Raw genomic sequence first — 16,502 nt, 5'->3', positions numbered from 1 at the left:
GTTTGGCAGATGTGCATCCCCAGGAATCTGGTTTGTCTGAATGTGCTCTGTGCTCTATTATTGCTGGCTTATTGGTCTATATGTAGGCTCTTGCTTATTTTTTCCTTTTCCCCAATAAAATTTCAACCCAAGCTCAAACAAACAGAGAATGCAGTTGTTGTTCAACTCTGGCCAGACATGGTTTGCTGCTCTATGTATATCTCACCTTTTGCTCACCTCAAAAAGGGCTTTACTGCCTGTGTGGAGAGTTTGGAGATGGGACTGATGGAATGGGAATGGCGCAGGAAAAGGAGTGGCAAATGGGAGCATTTGAGGGGCATTTTCCTGGGACCTGTGTGTCCTTTTCAAGCTTAAATTCTGTGCCTTTCTTGACTAAGATCACCTTGTATGGAAGCAGTAGTGGTGTGACAAAGAATTGTTGCTGGGTCTGTTTTAATTAGAGGAGCACTGACTTGGGAAGCACTGGCTGGCTCCATGGCAAAGTGTTAAGATTTTGGTTTCTAAGAGTGTGCAAAACATCTTACCTGCATACTGTTACACCATGAAATATTTGCATTGTGCCATAAGATCAGGAGAAAAATATTCCAGCTATAACAATGATAATGCAGAAAGCAAGAAAGATTAATGGCAGTACTGCTTCAGGGACCATTAGGTTTAACAGGAATGTGTGTTTGATCTTGCTTCTTTTTAGAGGAGTGAACTCTGTTTTACACTGCAGAGTTCCGAAATGGGGATAGGAGAAAATAGGCAATAAAATTCCTTACCCCGATAGCTCCAGATCTAGAACTGAGTTTAGTCAGAAGTGTACCTGTAAGATGGACCAGCCAGAGCACACAGCAAAATATTTTGTTAAGAGCACCAGTGCTGTAGGTCTGCATTCTGTTGTTAGGTACAGGTAACTTCTGTTCTCATAACTTCTCTAAACCTTTGTTTAGCGTAGCAAAAAGGACAAGCTCTTCTGATTTTATCTATATAAAAGACATTTACTAGATCCTAACTATTCTATTTTCTATGTCTGCTTCAGTTCCTGATATTGGACATGCATGTGCAGGTTTAGTCATTCAATATTTCATATGAGGTGTTATGCTTTGTAAAATTCTATTGATTGCTCCTTCTTTCTACTGAACTAAGCCTTCTTCAGTGACTTTTAGAATTGAACTACTTGCACAGCTCCATATAGCTTGCTAGTTTTCCATTAGCCAGAACAGCCAGGCATTTCTTCTTCCTTCATCTCTTTCTTATAGCTATAGATTTTATGATCTTTATGATCTTATGCAAAACTTGCATATATTTTAGTATGATGGTCAGTTCTTTCTTGGAGTAGGCACTACCTTCTGACTGTGCTGCCCAGGGAGGTGGTGGAGTCACCATCTCTGCAAATGTTCCAGAAATGAGTGGATGTACTTAGTGCTGTGGTTTAGTTGACATGGTGCTATTTGGTCAAAGGTTGGACTTGATGATCTTGAAGTTTCTTTCCAACCTTTATGATTCGAAGTATCTTATCTACCACTTTTAATACCAGTTTACTGCACAGCACTTCATTTTTCTCTCTGACTTGCCTGGCTTTTATCTTTAACTCGTTAATTTATATTTCAGGAATTATTGAAAATAACATCTCTTTGTTGCCCTGCTGTAAATATTTCTGGGCATGCAGTGTCTCATATATTCAAGGAGTGCCTGTTATATGTCACCCAAGACTTTGCTCTGTGGTGTCAATAAATTTGCTTTCCCTTTGATCTCCTTGCTGAAAGGTAGAGTCACAAAGAGAGATGTAGTAACTCAGAATTTAGTTGAAAATGGTGTTGCTGGTAGAAATCATATGCAACCTTAGACTACTTGGTCATTTTTTAATTTCTGGCTGAAATGTTTGGGATTAGCATCTGGGTAGAGGATTTGGCCCAAACTTTATCTCCTTCTATTTTGAAGCATTCAGAAACATAGTATCTGGTTTTGGTTATGTAAAAATGAACAGGGTGTTAGATAAATATCCTTATCCTATGTCCTACTTACATGTAAATAAGTAAGCACATAAGATTTTCCTGCATTTCTGCATACCTAATCTAATCTGTGGGTGTTGGTGGGTTTTGTTTTCAAATAGTCTTTGCACATCTGAATATTTTGGGCTGTGCTTGCCAGGAGCAAAGCTAGAATGTAAGTGTGAACTTCATTCTTCGTGGAAAATAAAAAGTCTGAAAAATATTGAAGTAAACCCAAAAGTGTTAAACTGGCTCTTGCCCAACTTAACATTGGAGCAAGAAAAGACAATTTAAAGGTTTGCAAAAGGAAGCAAGGAGGATGCTGAGTTAACAGGGCAAACTGGTGATCACGAAATAGTTTCTCCCAGGTTAGCAACCAGCAAGGGCCAGGAAACTGTGGAAGAGGCAGGAGGATGCTATAGAGAAGGTTGCTAGGCTACTCCAAGGTAAGCTCTTACAGAGTGCTACTCAGCTATGCTGAGCATTTTTACTGCCCAGCTGCTAAGCAATGTGTGTGTGGCATTGTTTGCCTGGCTACCAGCCGGAAAGGGAAGTTTGAACTGCTAAGAAATGTTGTCCCTTTGTAGGATGAAACTTGGTCACGTGCCAGTTATTACCTTTTGCAAGACTGACTGTTTTTGGTTTCGGTCACATTGACTGACAAGGAATGTCAGGAATTCTGCTGAACATGTTTGAAATAGAACAGCAAACAATAGGTCTTTGATTCAAGTATAAAAGTATAAAAACTTGCATGAATTTAACCTGTTCTGGTGGTTCTCATTGGTGAGTTCTTGGTTTGTCTGTACCATTTTGGCCTTCATTTTTCTTGCTCTGTTAAGAAGCTTATTGAAAAAGGAATGTGGGTTCTTTTCCTTTTATCTGGATTTGATGTAATTTTTGAAATATTTGTGAGAGTTAATCTCTACCAGTAAGAATTATTTCTTTCAATTGCAAGTGCGAGGTCATCAGTTTTTCTTCTGTAAGGGAGGGTAAGTCTTTGTTTGCTTTTTTGTTAATGGGTTTCCTGTACTGTGTTTTGCTCTACATACAGGTAGAAACCACACATTTGTGCTTCTTACATATGGTTTAATTTTTGGTCTTTGTCCCAGGAGATCATTTTAACAGAAAGTTAAAACTGACAGTTGCTCTCTCTCTCAAACAGTGACAGAGGAACTGAATATGGAATTGAAATTATGGTGTGTTAAAATTTTGATTCCTTTCCATCAGTTATCTCTCTGCTTGTGAGCTCCAACACAATTACCTTCTTCTGTTCTTGTAACACGGTTTCCTGAAGAGGTGCTACAACTCTGCCAATAATGTTGTCTCATGAACAAGTCAGGCACTGTAGGATGCAACAGCAAAAACAGGAGAACTTACTCCTTAACATTCATGAAAGGTGCAGTGTGTATAACGTAAAAGGGACTGGATCCAAGTCCAGTGGCCTGTTGCCAGCAGGGAACTCCTAAGGCAAACTAATTTCCCTGGCATAGTTTCCCAACTTTGTTCTGATTTGTGGCCCAGGGATTTCATGAAACTAAACAAACTTTTTTTGATATAAATTCTCTATATCAAGTTGACTTGTGTGAATTTGTGGAGATGCTTTTTAAATCTATGATGAATAATAATATTCACATACCATGCCAAGAATTCCAAAGTTCAGAATCTCGTTGCAAAGTTCGCCTGTGTGTTGTGTGAATGACTGACACGTGTTTGATTCTCATCTGCCAGTTTTACCCAGTGGTGTCCATTTCATGTAGTGAGAAACTTTGAACAATTATTATGTCTAGTTTTCTTCATTAACAAGGCATTGTTATATAGATTTTTGTTTGTAAATGTTTCTTTTCCTAGGAGATGGCTAGGAAAAGGCTTCTTGTCTGTTAACCATTCCTTGTAGCTGTGGTTCTGTTTTGAGTACCCTGCTCATGCCCATCCCCTCGCCTCTTTCAGTTGTTACAGGCTTTCAGAGATGAGTAGGGGCCAGGATGGGAGTGCACTATTAAGGATGGATTTTATACTGTGACATAATACTGCTTTGTTTTATCATTCTTTTATAAGAATTCTTAACATTTGGTTTTTGTTTAGTGCTGCTTCTGGTTTTATTATTCCAGAATCTTGTTGCAAAGTGGATAATTTTCTGACAGTCTGTCATCATCTGGGATTATTAGGATTCTGGATTTACTTAAATTATTTGATTTACTTTCCATCTCCAGTGTATTCTTGTGCTAATTTAATATATGCTCGTACATAAAAATAATGATTTATTTAAATATATATTTTAGCATAATAATATATGCTCCTGCATAAAAAGCTCATGACACTGTAGATGTTTCATGCTTCTGTGGCTTGGAATAGCTTAAAATTATCAAAAAACATTTTCATGCTAATAAAAATTGCAATAATATTTTCTCAACACTAAAAGTAGACAATTATCTGTGCAATACAAGTTGTATGTGAAATTAATAACAGAAATGTATTTTTTTATTGCCACTGCATTAATTTGCAAACTCAATCTTTTGCAGTTTTATTGCTGGAGAAGATGGAGCATGATGACATTTGTAATAAAACTCTGAAGATTACAGACTTTGGTCTGGCTAGAGAGTGGCACAGAACAACCAAAATGAGTGCAGCAGGAACTTATGCATGGATGGCTCCAGAAGTTATCAAGTCCTCCATGTTTTCTAAAGGAAGTGATATTTGGAGGTAAGAAGTATTTCTGCTGAAGACTATGTTCAGTGGAACTGTGTTGAGGGTTTTGACAGAATTTTTTTTTGGTGGTTTGCTAGGTTAGTGCCTCAACATATGGCTAGTATAGCTCTTCTAAGAAACAAACACATTTTAAAGTATCTATTTCAGTTGTTATACCTTTTATTATCCATTATTTACAAACTAGGGGCAGAAGAGGGAAAACAAAGAATATTTTTTTTTAAGCAAGTTCTTAATGTATTTGTTAGTTAATATACCCAAGTGTTTCTCTGGAGTCTTAATATAAATAACTGTATGCTCTTGATACATTATTGTATGATTGATCTGATTTTGGTCGGTTTATTTTAGATTAGATGTCTGAAAACTCTCAATCTGCTTAAAAATGGGACCAACCAATTATTGCCTTATATGACTGATTAATAAGGTTCAAACCAGAACTTTGCCAAGTGTTAATTTGAATTAATGCTGTTTTTAGGAATCTGGAATGGGGTTGTGTGTAAAAGTTAATACTAGGTTGAAGCTTCTATGTTTACAGAGATTTTGCTTCCAGTAGCTGGATTAAGGAAAGTATATTCAGCACAAATTTGTTTTAACTTGCTCTCTAATTTTAAAGGTGGGAAATGCCCTGTGTTAAATTTGTGAATTTCTCATTTAAGATGTTATTGTGGATAATATGGCTCTCACTAGTGATTCTGTTTTTGAGTGGTGTAGTGTGGGATACATGCAGTGTAGAAAGGTAATTTAAACTTTAATTTAGTTCTGGTTTGTGAGTGCAGAAAAGCAGTGATTGCACAATAGGCTCTAAAAGCTGCTGTGCCCCACCTTGAAAAATCTGCATTTCCTTTCTTTTTGCTATGTTTGCTCTGAAGGGTCCAAGATAGCTGTTTGGGGAAGGAAAGGAGGACTTTAATCTGTTTGCTCCTGCTGCTTTATGCATGTTCTGGATTGTATAATTCTTAAATAGGGTCCTGTTTTGCTTAAATGCATGATATTCTACAGCATGAAGTAATACTTTTGGTATTCTTGTGATGATTCTGTATCTGCACTGCTGTTTTGTGACACTCATTTGTCTTGTCTCTAAACCAATTCTGTTTGCATTAGTGTCAGTTGATGCCCAGTTGGGAAACATCTTTGGCCTCATTCTTTTTTTGGTTTTTTCCATTCTTTCTTACTTTTTTCTTTTTTTTTTTCTTTTGCGGGATGGAGGTTGGGTGTAGGCGTTTCCCTAATCAGCTGTATTCCATGCTTAATTACAGGTCCTGTCCAGTCTTGTTGCTGTGATTTTAGGTATCTGAGGGGGTATGCTTTGGTGCAATTATTTTATATTCTGCTGCAACATTAGTTTACATTTTTGGAACCTACAGTATTTCTCTTCTTCGCCTTCTCTTCTGCACGCCTCTCTTGTAAAAATGTAAGTATTTAGTTCAATGATGGAAGTCTAACAGGAGAGGTTTTTAAGTAGAAAGGCTGTGTTTTGCAGTATAGTTTAGACCTTCTTAGCTTCTAAACATTTTCTGCTCACTGCACCTTGATCTGTTCTGTTGCTTATCTTTACTCTTTCTTTAAAAGAAAAGCAAATAAAGAATATCGTGGTTACAGGAGTGGTTTTTGTTTTAAAAAGCCTTCAGGTTACCAATTTAAGTATATGGGTCTCTCTAAGACAGGAACACAAAATGTTTCAGCAAATTTCTAAATCTCAGTTACAGATACTGAGTGCTGAGGCTCTGAATGAAATCTGCATACCTCCTATTAGGAAAAAAGAGAGCAATTGAGGCTGCTCAAGTTGAGGCAACTTACACTTCCAGTTAGTCTTCCAGAATCTGCCAGTGCTTGGAAATGTTGTGGGAGTATTTTCATGCAGAGCCTTCCAAGCTTTATGTTCTCAGCTGTCATCCTAGATAGCAGAACTAGTGCTTTCCAGGCCCTGCACGTGTACCCTTTTGCTTTCCAGACCAGAGCTTCAGCTACTCTATTTATTTCACTGTGGCACATGCTTCCAAATTCCCAAACAAGAATTCTACTCTTCCAACCCTACCCTTCCATGAATCATCACACATTTCTGAGTGGTGTGTCAGTATTGGTTTTGTGTGGAGCCACGGATTTCCAAGTGCTGATGGTGTGCTTCAGCAATGGTCTTTAGAGTAATGTGTGTCCTGGTTGTACAAGCCCTTGGCAAAGCCAGGAAGCATCTACTGTAAAGCACTATTAGCAGTTGCTTTTGCCTGGAACATTTGTATAAATGTGAAGTGATTCATGTAGCAGTGCTTAGTGCTTAGTAACCTCTGCTCTAGAGGATGGATTGTAGAGTAAAATAAACTTTGAGAACCTTACCTTAAGATTTTCAGCTCCTAAAGTGTGTAAAATCAATAAGTTTTCACTGAAGTGAGACATAGTAAGGCTTAAATCATATTTGATTGAAGGAAAATTATTTTAATAATGAAAATACTTAACATAGTTTTGGAGGTGTATTCATTTTTGTGGTTTGAAAATATGTATTTCAATTACATGGTTGTGTCTTTGCCTTTTGCTGATTATGGAAAAGGGACGTGGCTTTTGCTCTTTAAAAAACAGCTGTTTCTTAGAAGCTCAGGCTGTATGTGTAAGACAATTGTATGTGAGCTGGTGAAATTTAATACATTAAGTAGCTACTTGTGTAGCAGAGAGACTTAAAAAGTAGTTGTTTTCCTAGATGATGGCAGATTAGTACCTCCGTAGTAGTAGTTAATAGCTACTATGCTGAAGTAGTTAAAGACTCCAGTGTATCAAGACCATAATGTCTTTAGGCTTCCTCCTTGCAATTTTTCCCCCATAATGCTGGCTCTTGGTACTTGACTGCTTTCATTAAAAGGCTGTTAATGTGTTGGTCTGTTTAAAACTTTGCAACCACCTTCTTGGCACTGTTGAGAGCTCTTTAAAGTTAAAGGCTTGAATTGTAAATACAACTAAAGCTAATAGTGTGACAACTTTTTTATAACTTCTTTTTAGTTAATGTTTTGCTTATCTTCAGAGTTCATGCTAAAATATCTATGGAATAGTCTGAACAAGGAAATGTATTTAGAACAGTCTGTACTTGCTGAGAGATTTTTTTTTTAATGCTTTCTCCAAAGACACAGATGAGCTGTAGTTCAAGAAAATTACTCCATCAGGCATAAAATGTGTATGTACCACAGGAAGTGTTGTATTCATTATGGTCAGAATACCACTGTTTTAAAGCAAATTGGAATTCAATATTTTAGCTTTCTTTGAGTATACAAGCAAATGCAGAAATTAGACTAGAAAAATCAAGAACAAATTGTTCAGAGGCCTACGACTTTTTAAATTCCTTTTCTTGTGGCTGCAGGTGCAAGACTGTTTTCTTCAGCTTTTGATGAAGTGTTAGCCCTATAAATTTGTTCGTTTTTAAGATTTTACGAGATGCAAAAATTCTCAGACAAACAGACCATAGATAACAAAGTACTGCTGATATTTGTGCCGCTATTGTGTAGTTTGCTGTTTTATTATTTATTAAAGTGATGTTGTAAGGTGTTGTATAATAGACTGACTAACTTCTCATTAAGCAGATAGTGATAGAAAACCTTGACTGGTGTGTGTTCTTCTCTCTGTTTCATCTGACACCTCCCCTTGAGGTGTCATTTCTAGTCCTAAGGAGTGCATAGCCCTCACTGCCTTAGTGCAGAATGCTTTTCTTCTCATGTTGGAGAGTTCAGTCTAGTCCTGCAAAACTTGCAGGTGGTTTCTTTGCACACTTGGAGAGAAAGGCAAGAGCAATAGTTTGTATTCTGTTTTTTCCTTTGCCTGCTCACTTTACTATTCAAAAGCAGCAATAGGTTGTCCTTTGTATCCTTGTTCTACAGGTAGTGGTTCCTGGCAGGAAGAGAAGTGGAGGGGGCATGGGGGATGAAGAAAGGAACAAAAACCAAATCCAGTCATAAAGTCCACTTTGGGCTAACATGCTGAAAGGAGTAACTACCACTTCCACAAAAATGACTGTGAAAGCTGCCATTTCAGTGGTGGTAGAATAGGAGCTCTAGAGCCACAGCAGCCAGGGTGCTGTCCCTGCCCTTTGTAGGGGCTTGAATAATTTGAATAAGCCAAGCACTGGGCATACAAACCCAAAGAAGGTAAAAGCAACACCCAGTTCTTCTTTGAATGGAAAGCATTGCAGAAGTTCTTATGGTTGTTGTCACTGTAATAGGAATTCCCGTGATTCCTGACTTCTGTACCTGACACTGAGAAAAGATCTTTTCATGCCACCACCTTTTGCTGAAAATAATGTTGTTTTGCTTGGATTCTGTGGGTGGAATTTTTTCTAGTATGGAGGAATTCCATGTGTGTGCATGAAATAATTTCTCAGTCTTGTTGTATCTTCAGCGGGATGTGACAAGTTCCCTGGCCTTCATATATACATAATGGGATTAGAAATTCAAACTTCCAGATAAAGATGGGAGTTTTCTATAATTTTTACTACCACTTTTTAAAAAAGAAAAAAATATGTCCCTCTAGGTAAATTACTGTGAAATATTTGGAAAGGGGAATGGCCTGAATGCTCTGCTGAGGATTTCTTTTTATTGTTTTTTGGTTTTTTTTGTGGGGAGAAGGTTGCTTGTGTTCCTGTCATTCAGACTTCCTATTGTCAGATAGGAAGTCAGATTTATGTGAAACTAGCATTTCTATAGAAGTGGCTTCAGGCTTCTATTTTGAATAAGAGTGTGAGCCAGTCTTAAAGTTGCACCCAATTTGCTTAATCCCTATAACTGGAAAGGTGCACAATGACAAAAGTAGAGCTGACTTAAAGGCATTCACCTTTGACTGGAAAATCCTCATGAATTTGAGTACCTGGTTGGACAGATACTTGTTTGTGTTTTCATGTATTCTTGTTTCTTTCTCAGAAAATAACTGTTTAAAAAATTACCTTTTGTAGCTATGGAGTGTTGCTGTGGGAACTGCTTACAGGAGAAGTTCCTTACCGTGGCATTGATGGCCTCGCTGTGGCTTATGGAGTAGCTGTCAATAAGCTCACTTTGCCCATCCCATCCACCTGCCCTGAACCATTTGCAAAACTAATGAAAGGTATCCACCTTGTTTCTTCTTATGTTTTTAAATAGTTATGTTTTGGGGGTATAAAATAGTCATGGGTTGCCAAATATGTACCTCCTTTGATAGTGTGCTGTGTACCAGGTATTTTGTTTTTCTTTACACAGCAATCTGGTGTCACAGAGGGTTGGTGTGTTTCTGAGGGAGGCATACAGTGTTAATGTTGCATATAAGTTTTTCAATAGCAACAGTATGGTTTGTGCTCTGATTTCACAGATTTTTTCTACTCTGAAATTGCATTAAATTTCATAAATTATGGGATACTACTATGGATTAATACAAGATGGATTAAAATCCCAAGAGGAACAATTGCAAATACCTTTTTTTTCACTGTTTCTTCATGAGTGTCTAAAACGTTTTGGAAATATTTTAGAGAGAAATAAACATTGCTTGCTAATGGCTATTTCCTTGTGTTCAGTGAATTTTTCTACCTTTTTATTTATTTCTTCCATTCAATATTGCTAGTTTTGCTAATTCATTTAATTATTGGCGTTCACTAGCAATTAACCTGTGGAATAATTGTTCATTCATTAGCAATTTAGCAAATTGCTAAATTGCTAAAAATAGACCAAAAAATTACTATTAATACAAAAACAATCCTCTGAATACAAGTAGGTAGATGTCACCTCTGTAAATTGAGACAGAACTGGGGATGTCTTGCAGGTAAAGAGAACACATTAGAATTTGAAATGCAGTTGCAAGTAACTTGAAGTTCACGTAGCTCTTCAAAAAGTTCTGTGTGATATTACAAACTGACGGGATTTTGATAAATTCTAGAATGCTGGGAGCAGGACCCTCATATCCGACCATCGTTTGCCTTAATTCTTGAACAGCTTACTGCCATTGAAGGGGCAGTTATGACTGAAATGCCTCAAGAGTCCTTCCACTCCATGCAAGATGACTGGAAATTGGAAATTCAGCAGATATTTAATGAACTGAGGACCAAGGAAAAAGTAAGTTGGTTTTTCCAATTGCATGGAAGTAAAGAGGGGTGGAAGGGTGCATGGAAGGAAAGAAGGGTATGTCTGTATTTATGTTTATGTGATACAGCAGTTTTGAACTTTTGAATTGTTGCTTACGAATGTACTCTTGCAAATATACACACAATTGAAAAAAAAAAAGATATCCACACCTGTCTCCCCAAAGAAAAGAGGTTGTAGATCTGTAAATGTCGCATTCTAGGCTCTTTTTAAAAATGTGTTATTTTTTTCTTGTATCACTTAAATTGGATTTATCCCTTAAGCTAATCTTTGACTGCAAATGTTCAGCTGCAGTTGAACGTTCTCCTCAGCTGTGAGAATGGAAAGCTTTTCATCCTGTTATGTGACAGTACCCCATGATTTCTTTTCCAAAAATGGAATTGTGCTTTTATCTCTCTTCTTGCTGAACAGACTGATCATATGGATGCCTTTCAATGTTGCAGTTTGGGACATATTCTTGCCCAAGATATTAGGAAGGTCAAACTCACACGTATGAATCAGCAAATCTAGTTTCTTTTGATTATTACTCAGATTTCTGTCACTGATCTTCTTTCCATACTCTCACATCACAATATGTTTGTACTAAATGAGTACTCATTGTCAATTCTCTTTGTTTTCTCTTCTACTCACTTCAACTTGGTTTTGACCACCCTGAGTTTTATGTTTTCCTTTAGACAACTTGATGAAGGTGACGGGTGGAGTAGGCCAGATGTGCTCAAACCCCTGTTAGAAATGCATCTGGAAGAAACAAATCCCTTCTTTGCAGGTGTTTCTTGCAGTATAATCCCAGTATATATTTGTTGTTATATTTCATGAAGTGATTGTAGACAAGGAAGATAGTAAATTGAGGTGCAGTGACTCGTGATGAAACTTTATAGAAGATATAGTTGCCAAGTTTGACAAAAGCAAAAACTAAACTCTTGTCTTTCAAGTCACTGTTTGTAGCCTTTGTCCTTCACTTGTTCTCATCAAATGTCACAAATGGCAGTGTGTGGGCTTCTGGCTAGTGTTGGGTGTGGCATTATGTTCTGTGTTATCAGCATAGTGGTATTAGGATTTACTGATCACCCATAAGATTGCAGTATCATTATTTATTTCCTATCTATGGTTTCTTCTACCCTCTGCATTTCCCTCTTCATTTTGGTTCACAGAAGTAGGTAAGTATGTGGTGTGCTCTGCTCTGCCTGCAGTAGGCATACAGAGTGCCAGAGCTGAGCTGTGTGCCTCAGGAGCTGTCAGGTCTCTTCCTTTGCAGTTGAGTTATAGTCCCTCTACAGAGAGTAGAGGCTTCCTTTTTTTACTTGCCGTGGGGTCACCAGCTACTGTGTTCGCTTGCCTCAACCTGCCATAGAACATAACTCTGTTTTTGGCCCCTCCAGCAACTGCTTAACCAACCATTTTCCTCCTTTTACTCTGAGAGCAATTGTAACAGGCCTTCCTGTTCAGATTTTTGTTTATTCTTTGTTTTTCTGGAGGCATGAGTCTAGAATGAGATTTCCTATCCAAGAAAAATCTGACTAAATTAAGTCTAGAATTAAATAAGCAGGTGAAAAGGTTTTTGAGAAGAGTCAAATTTTGGGTGTAAAAGTAAGTTAAGCTCAGTTAGGTAGGGAAAATAATAAAATGAAATTTACTTTTAACATGCTAAAGTAAGTGCATCTCCAGAGGCATCTGCTCTAATGAGGTGCACTTCTCTAAGGTTCAAAACATGTATCTTTGACTTAGACAAGATTTTCATATATATGCAGGGTTTTAAAGTTTGTCATAGTATCAATTTTGCTATGAGCTACTAGAGTGAAAGTCATGTCTATAAAGTATTTATATAATAATAATAATACTACAAAAATCCTCTGCATGGTCCTATTCCTCCTGTAAAAGAGGAACTTCTGTAGCTAGAGGAATTTCCTCAAGGGCTTACTGCAAATGAGTGATGGTGACGCCTACTCGAAAAAAAGATCACAATCTTATTTTGACAAATGTTCTTGAGCAACTGAAATACAGAATTCTTTCCAAGCTTCCTTACAATGGGTGTTTTAATTGTAGAGTGATGTGGAAACATTGCCTAACTAATTGCAGTAAGTCTGGTTTTAATTAGTTTATTTGGAAAAGAGTAAATACTTAATCTCTCCTTGAGGAAGCACTTTTACTTCCTCTAGACTGTGTACTGAAATGTACTCTGTACATTTCAGTGCAGGCCCTCAGTTTCCGCCTGGGTGCTGAGCTTTATGGAACGTGGATTTAAGGGCTGTGAAAAGTGGAAAATGAACAATCTCCCCTAATGTACTTTTATTACCGTACTAATGCAATAATAAAGATCTTCTCTCTTTAAACTTTTAAGTATCTCTTTTCTAAATCTGAATTAATGTAGTTTCTGTTTCAACCCTTGTTTTAGGTTGTCCTGTTTTGAGTGGACAGAGGAGGAGGAAAGTGAGGATTTTCAGGAGTCACTAAATTACTTAATATCTTTTTAAAAAATTTGGTTTCTAGTATTGGGTTGAAACAAGCTCACTCAAAATTAGTATAACCATATGAGATTTTTCAGTCATATCACTTAAATTTTAAACCCATGATAAGCAGAGTGTGTGTGCTATAGCTGTAAAAAAACCCAGAAAGTGTCTTAAGAACAGACACTTCTCATTGAACCAGTTTGCTTCAGTGCCAGCCTGTCTTTTGACATCTATAGTCTTTTTGGAAAGAATATTTGAACATTTTCATTTGAAAACACTGAAATAATACAGGTCATGAAGTAATTTTTTGCTTTAATGATATGAAATAAGGAATTCCTCTGGCATACAACTTTGCTGGATACCAATGAGCAGAATTAGACAGTTCTGAAATAAAAACTAAACGAAGACAAAACTAAGCAACACCCCAATTGTAAAATCATTCAGTGTAAAAATTAATTAATTTTAAATAGAAATAAATTTCTTAGATATCCTGAACTTTTAGCATAGCTTTGTTTCAAAGGATAGTTTTCTGAGTTGAATTAAGTGGAATTTACACGATCATGTAAAAAAAAGTCATGAGAAACATATAGAGTATGAGTCACATCTAGTTCTACTTTTCCTATACTTTCAGTACAGTGTTATTAGTAATATAGACTGTAAGTGTTCTAAGTCTGTTTCCTGTGTAGTATGCCCCATGCTATGAAGGAAAGTCTGAAATTAGGGAGGTCTTAAGTTTCAGATGTATTTTAACAGACTTTGGAAACTGAAGATCAAGATAATTTTAAGATGCTAGGTTTACAGCTATTTAGCCTTGGCTATTCATTTACCCTGAAAAATTACCTAGCTTCCTTATTAAAGCTTTTCCTTTTGCAAAATTAAAAAATAATAAAAGAAGAACTACTCTTCTTAGAATGGTGGCTTGGGAGTCTGTGTGCTGTAATTCAGTGGTTAGTAGCTGTTTGATGTTACTGATATCTGCTGGATTTAATTAAGAAACAGCTGTCTTATGACTTAGTTTATCCTATTGCACTCATCCCCATTCAGTGTAATACTGATTGCTTTTCTAGATAGAAAAGTGCTACTTAATACGTGGCTGAAAAACAGGAAAGGTTAGAGAATTTAAGATAAAGGCAATAATTTGTGTATTCATCAGGTCATTGGCCCTATGTTAAAGTGTAGGAGCTGTCCAATAGCAGTGCTCATGCTGTGCAAGAGCTTCTCATCATGTGAAATACTTGAAGTGCATTTTCTGCTGGGCTGTTAGCTGATAATCTTTGATTGCATGTGTTGTCCCCATTGCTACTGCTTACCTGCTTTAAGTGGAGTGACTCAAGTTAATTGGTTTAAAGGAAATCTGTGTAATGCTTGATTCCGAATACAGAATTTTTGTTTGTTCAGAATGGAAGACTTGCGGAAGATTGGGCATGTTGCATGTATATAGTGTATCATAAAAATAAATCAGGAAATACAACCTATTGTGCACTTCATATGTCGTTTAATACTGCCTTCACATTATTACTAAGTTTTATTTTTGTGAATCTTGTCTTCAGGAACTTCGATCCCGAGAAGAGGAGTTGACAAGAGCAGCTCTTCAGCAAAAATCTCAAGAAGAATTACTGAAGCGCCGCGAGCAGCAGTTAGCGGAACGCGAGATCGATGTCCTGGAGCGCGAGCTGAACATCATGATATTCCAGTTAAACCAAGAGAAACCCAATGTCAAAAAGAGGAAGGGCAAGTTTAAAAGAAGCCGGTTAAAACTCAAAGATGGACACAGAATTAGTTTGCCTTCAGGTTTGCAATTTTTTTTAAGTTCACTGTATACGTAATGATTAAATATGCAAGCTTCTTTAGTTCCATGGTTCATGTTTTCAGTAGTAGCTCCTATTTTATTTTGTCATCAGGTTCTTCTACTGTAATGCACAGAAGGGTTTGGTAAGAATTGTATAGCTCCTTTCCCTCAAGGAAAATCTTTCACATACCATGCTCTCATGAAGTTGTCCTCATTTCATCTGGAAGAATGATTCAGCTAGAAGTCCATCCCATTTGGAGGGAAAGGTCACTAGCATGAGAGCCACATGATTTAATACTGGTTCAAAGTTCAGATTTTTGTTATCATTGTTTCTGTACAGACAGGAAGGTACTTCTTTACTACATGCCAGAACTTTCTAACATGATCAAATATTAGTGCTGTTTGCCCTAAAATTGCAAATACCGAGCAGAAAAACAGTGCTGAGAAAGGGCTGAGGATGTACAGGTGCAGTAGGTCCAAACTGCACACTTACTGGAGTTGCAAGTACAATACAGCAGTTACAATCTTCAGTGCCTTATTTCTTGCAAGAAAACACATTAACAGCAGCAGCAGATGATTTCAGAATACAAATATGGTATAATTTGAATGTTAGAGCATTTCATTCCACGTATGAATGCATTACAATGCCCCAATTACAAAGGAGGCATGTTTGTAGAGAGTGAGGGTCTTTAGTGCTGAGGGGCTGGTTTAGAGGTGCCTTTTTAATGTTACCACCAGATAGCACTTCACAAACTTATGGTCTCACCAATGGTTGGAAAGCCTTCATCCTGGGGTTGGTGGGCTTCCTTTCAGTAGCTTCCAGGTCAAGACTGACAATTTATTACAAATGCATTAAGAACTTGATGTTGTGTTAACACAAGTCTTACCAAATTGTAGCTATCTGGCAGCTGGAAAGACACCAAGAGGGCAGTAATATTTAGAGTACTATTTCAGCACTAGTGAAATATGTTTCCTTACTTTAAAAATAAGAGCAAATAAGATAAAAGCCACCCTACAACCTCCCAGACAAACATGGTACGTTTATGGGTTTTAGTGATATTTTTGCTGGATTGCAAGCTTCAATTGAATATTTGATCCTTAGTTTCCAGTTCTGCTTGTATTTAAATTGTAGCAGTGATAAAATAAATATTTTCATTCAGAATAGCAGTTAGCTCCTTGTTACCAAAAACGTCCAGATGAACTTGTCCTTGAGACAATTGTATTCTATGAATAGTGTACAATATAATTGCATTGATGATGGGTATTAGAGTGGCATGTTAAGGTTAATTTCATAAATTTTTTCCTCCTCAATATTTGTTGTTCTTTTTTTACTGCTTTGCTATAAATATTTGTAATTCTGTAGTTTACTGTCATGATTTTCTGACATGAATAAATGTGACTTTTTGTTACTGCTTTTTATGATGTATATGAATTACATGCTAAAAAAAAATAAGGCAAATATTATTGGAATGAGTATTGATTAATTTGTGATTAAATACTGATGGGCATTTTT

The 16,502-nt window shown here is 36.9% G+C and overlaps 1 protein-coding gene across 2 annotated transcripts in view; it reads left to right on the top strand.

Moving 5' to 3' along the window:
* The window catches only part of MAP3K21 (mitogen-activated protein kinase kinase kinase 21), a 40,932-nt gene that overhangs the window by 13,582 nt on the left and 10,848 nt on the right, over positions 1-16,502 (top strand). For both annotated transcript variants that reach the window (XM_064708511.1, XM_064708510.1), the window contains exons 2-5: positions 4,496-4,676; positions 9,601-9,749; positions 10,551-10,726; positions 14,751-14,991. In XM_064708511.1, the coding sequence (XP_064564581.1) occupies positions 4,496-4,676; positions 9,601-9,749; positions 10,551-10,726; positions 14,751-14,991 (747 nt within the window). The remainder of the gene's footprint in view (positions 1-4,495; positions 4,677-9,600; positions 9,750-10,550; positions 10,727-14,750; positions 14,992-16,502) is intronic.

This window comes from Zonotrichia leucophrys, chromosome 3 (genome assembly GCF_028769735.1).
Source record: "Zonotrichia leucophrys gambelii isolate GWCS_2022_RI chromosome 3, RI_Zleu_2.0, whole genome shotgun sequence".
NCBI classification, from domain to species: Eukaryota; Metazoa; Chordata; class Aves; order Passeriformes; family Passerellidae; genus Zonotrichia; species Zonotrichia leucophrys.
This window is presented reverse-complemented; position numbering and strand designations above follow the sequence as displayed.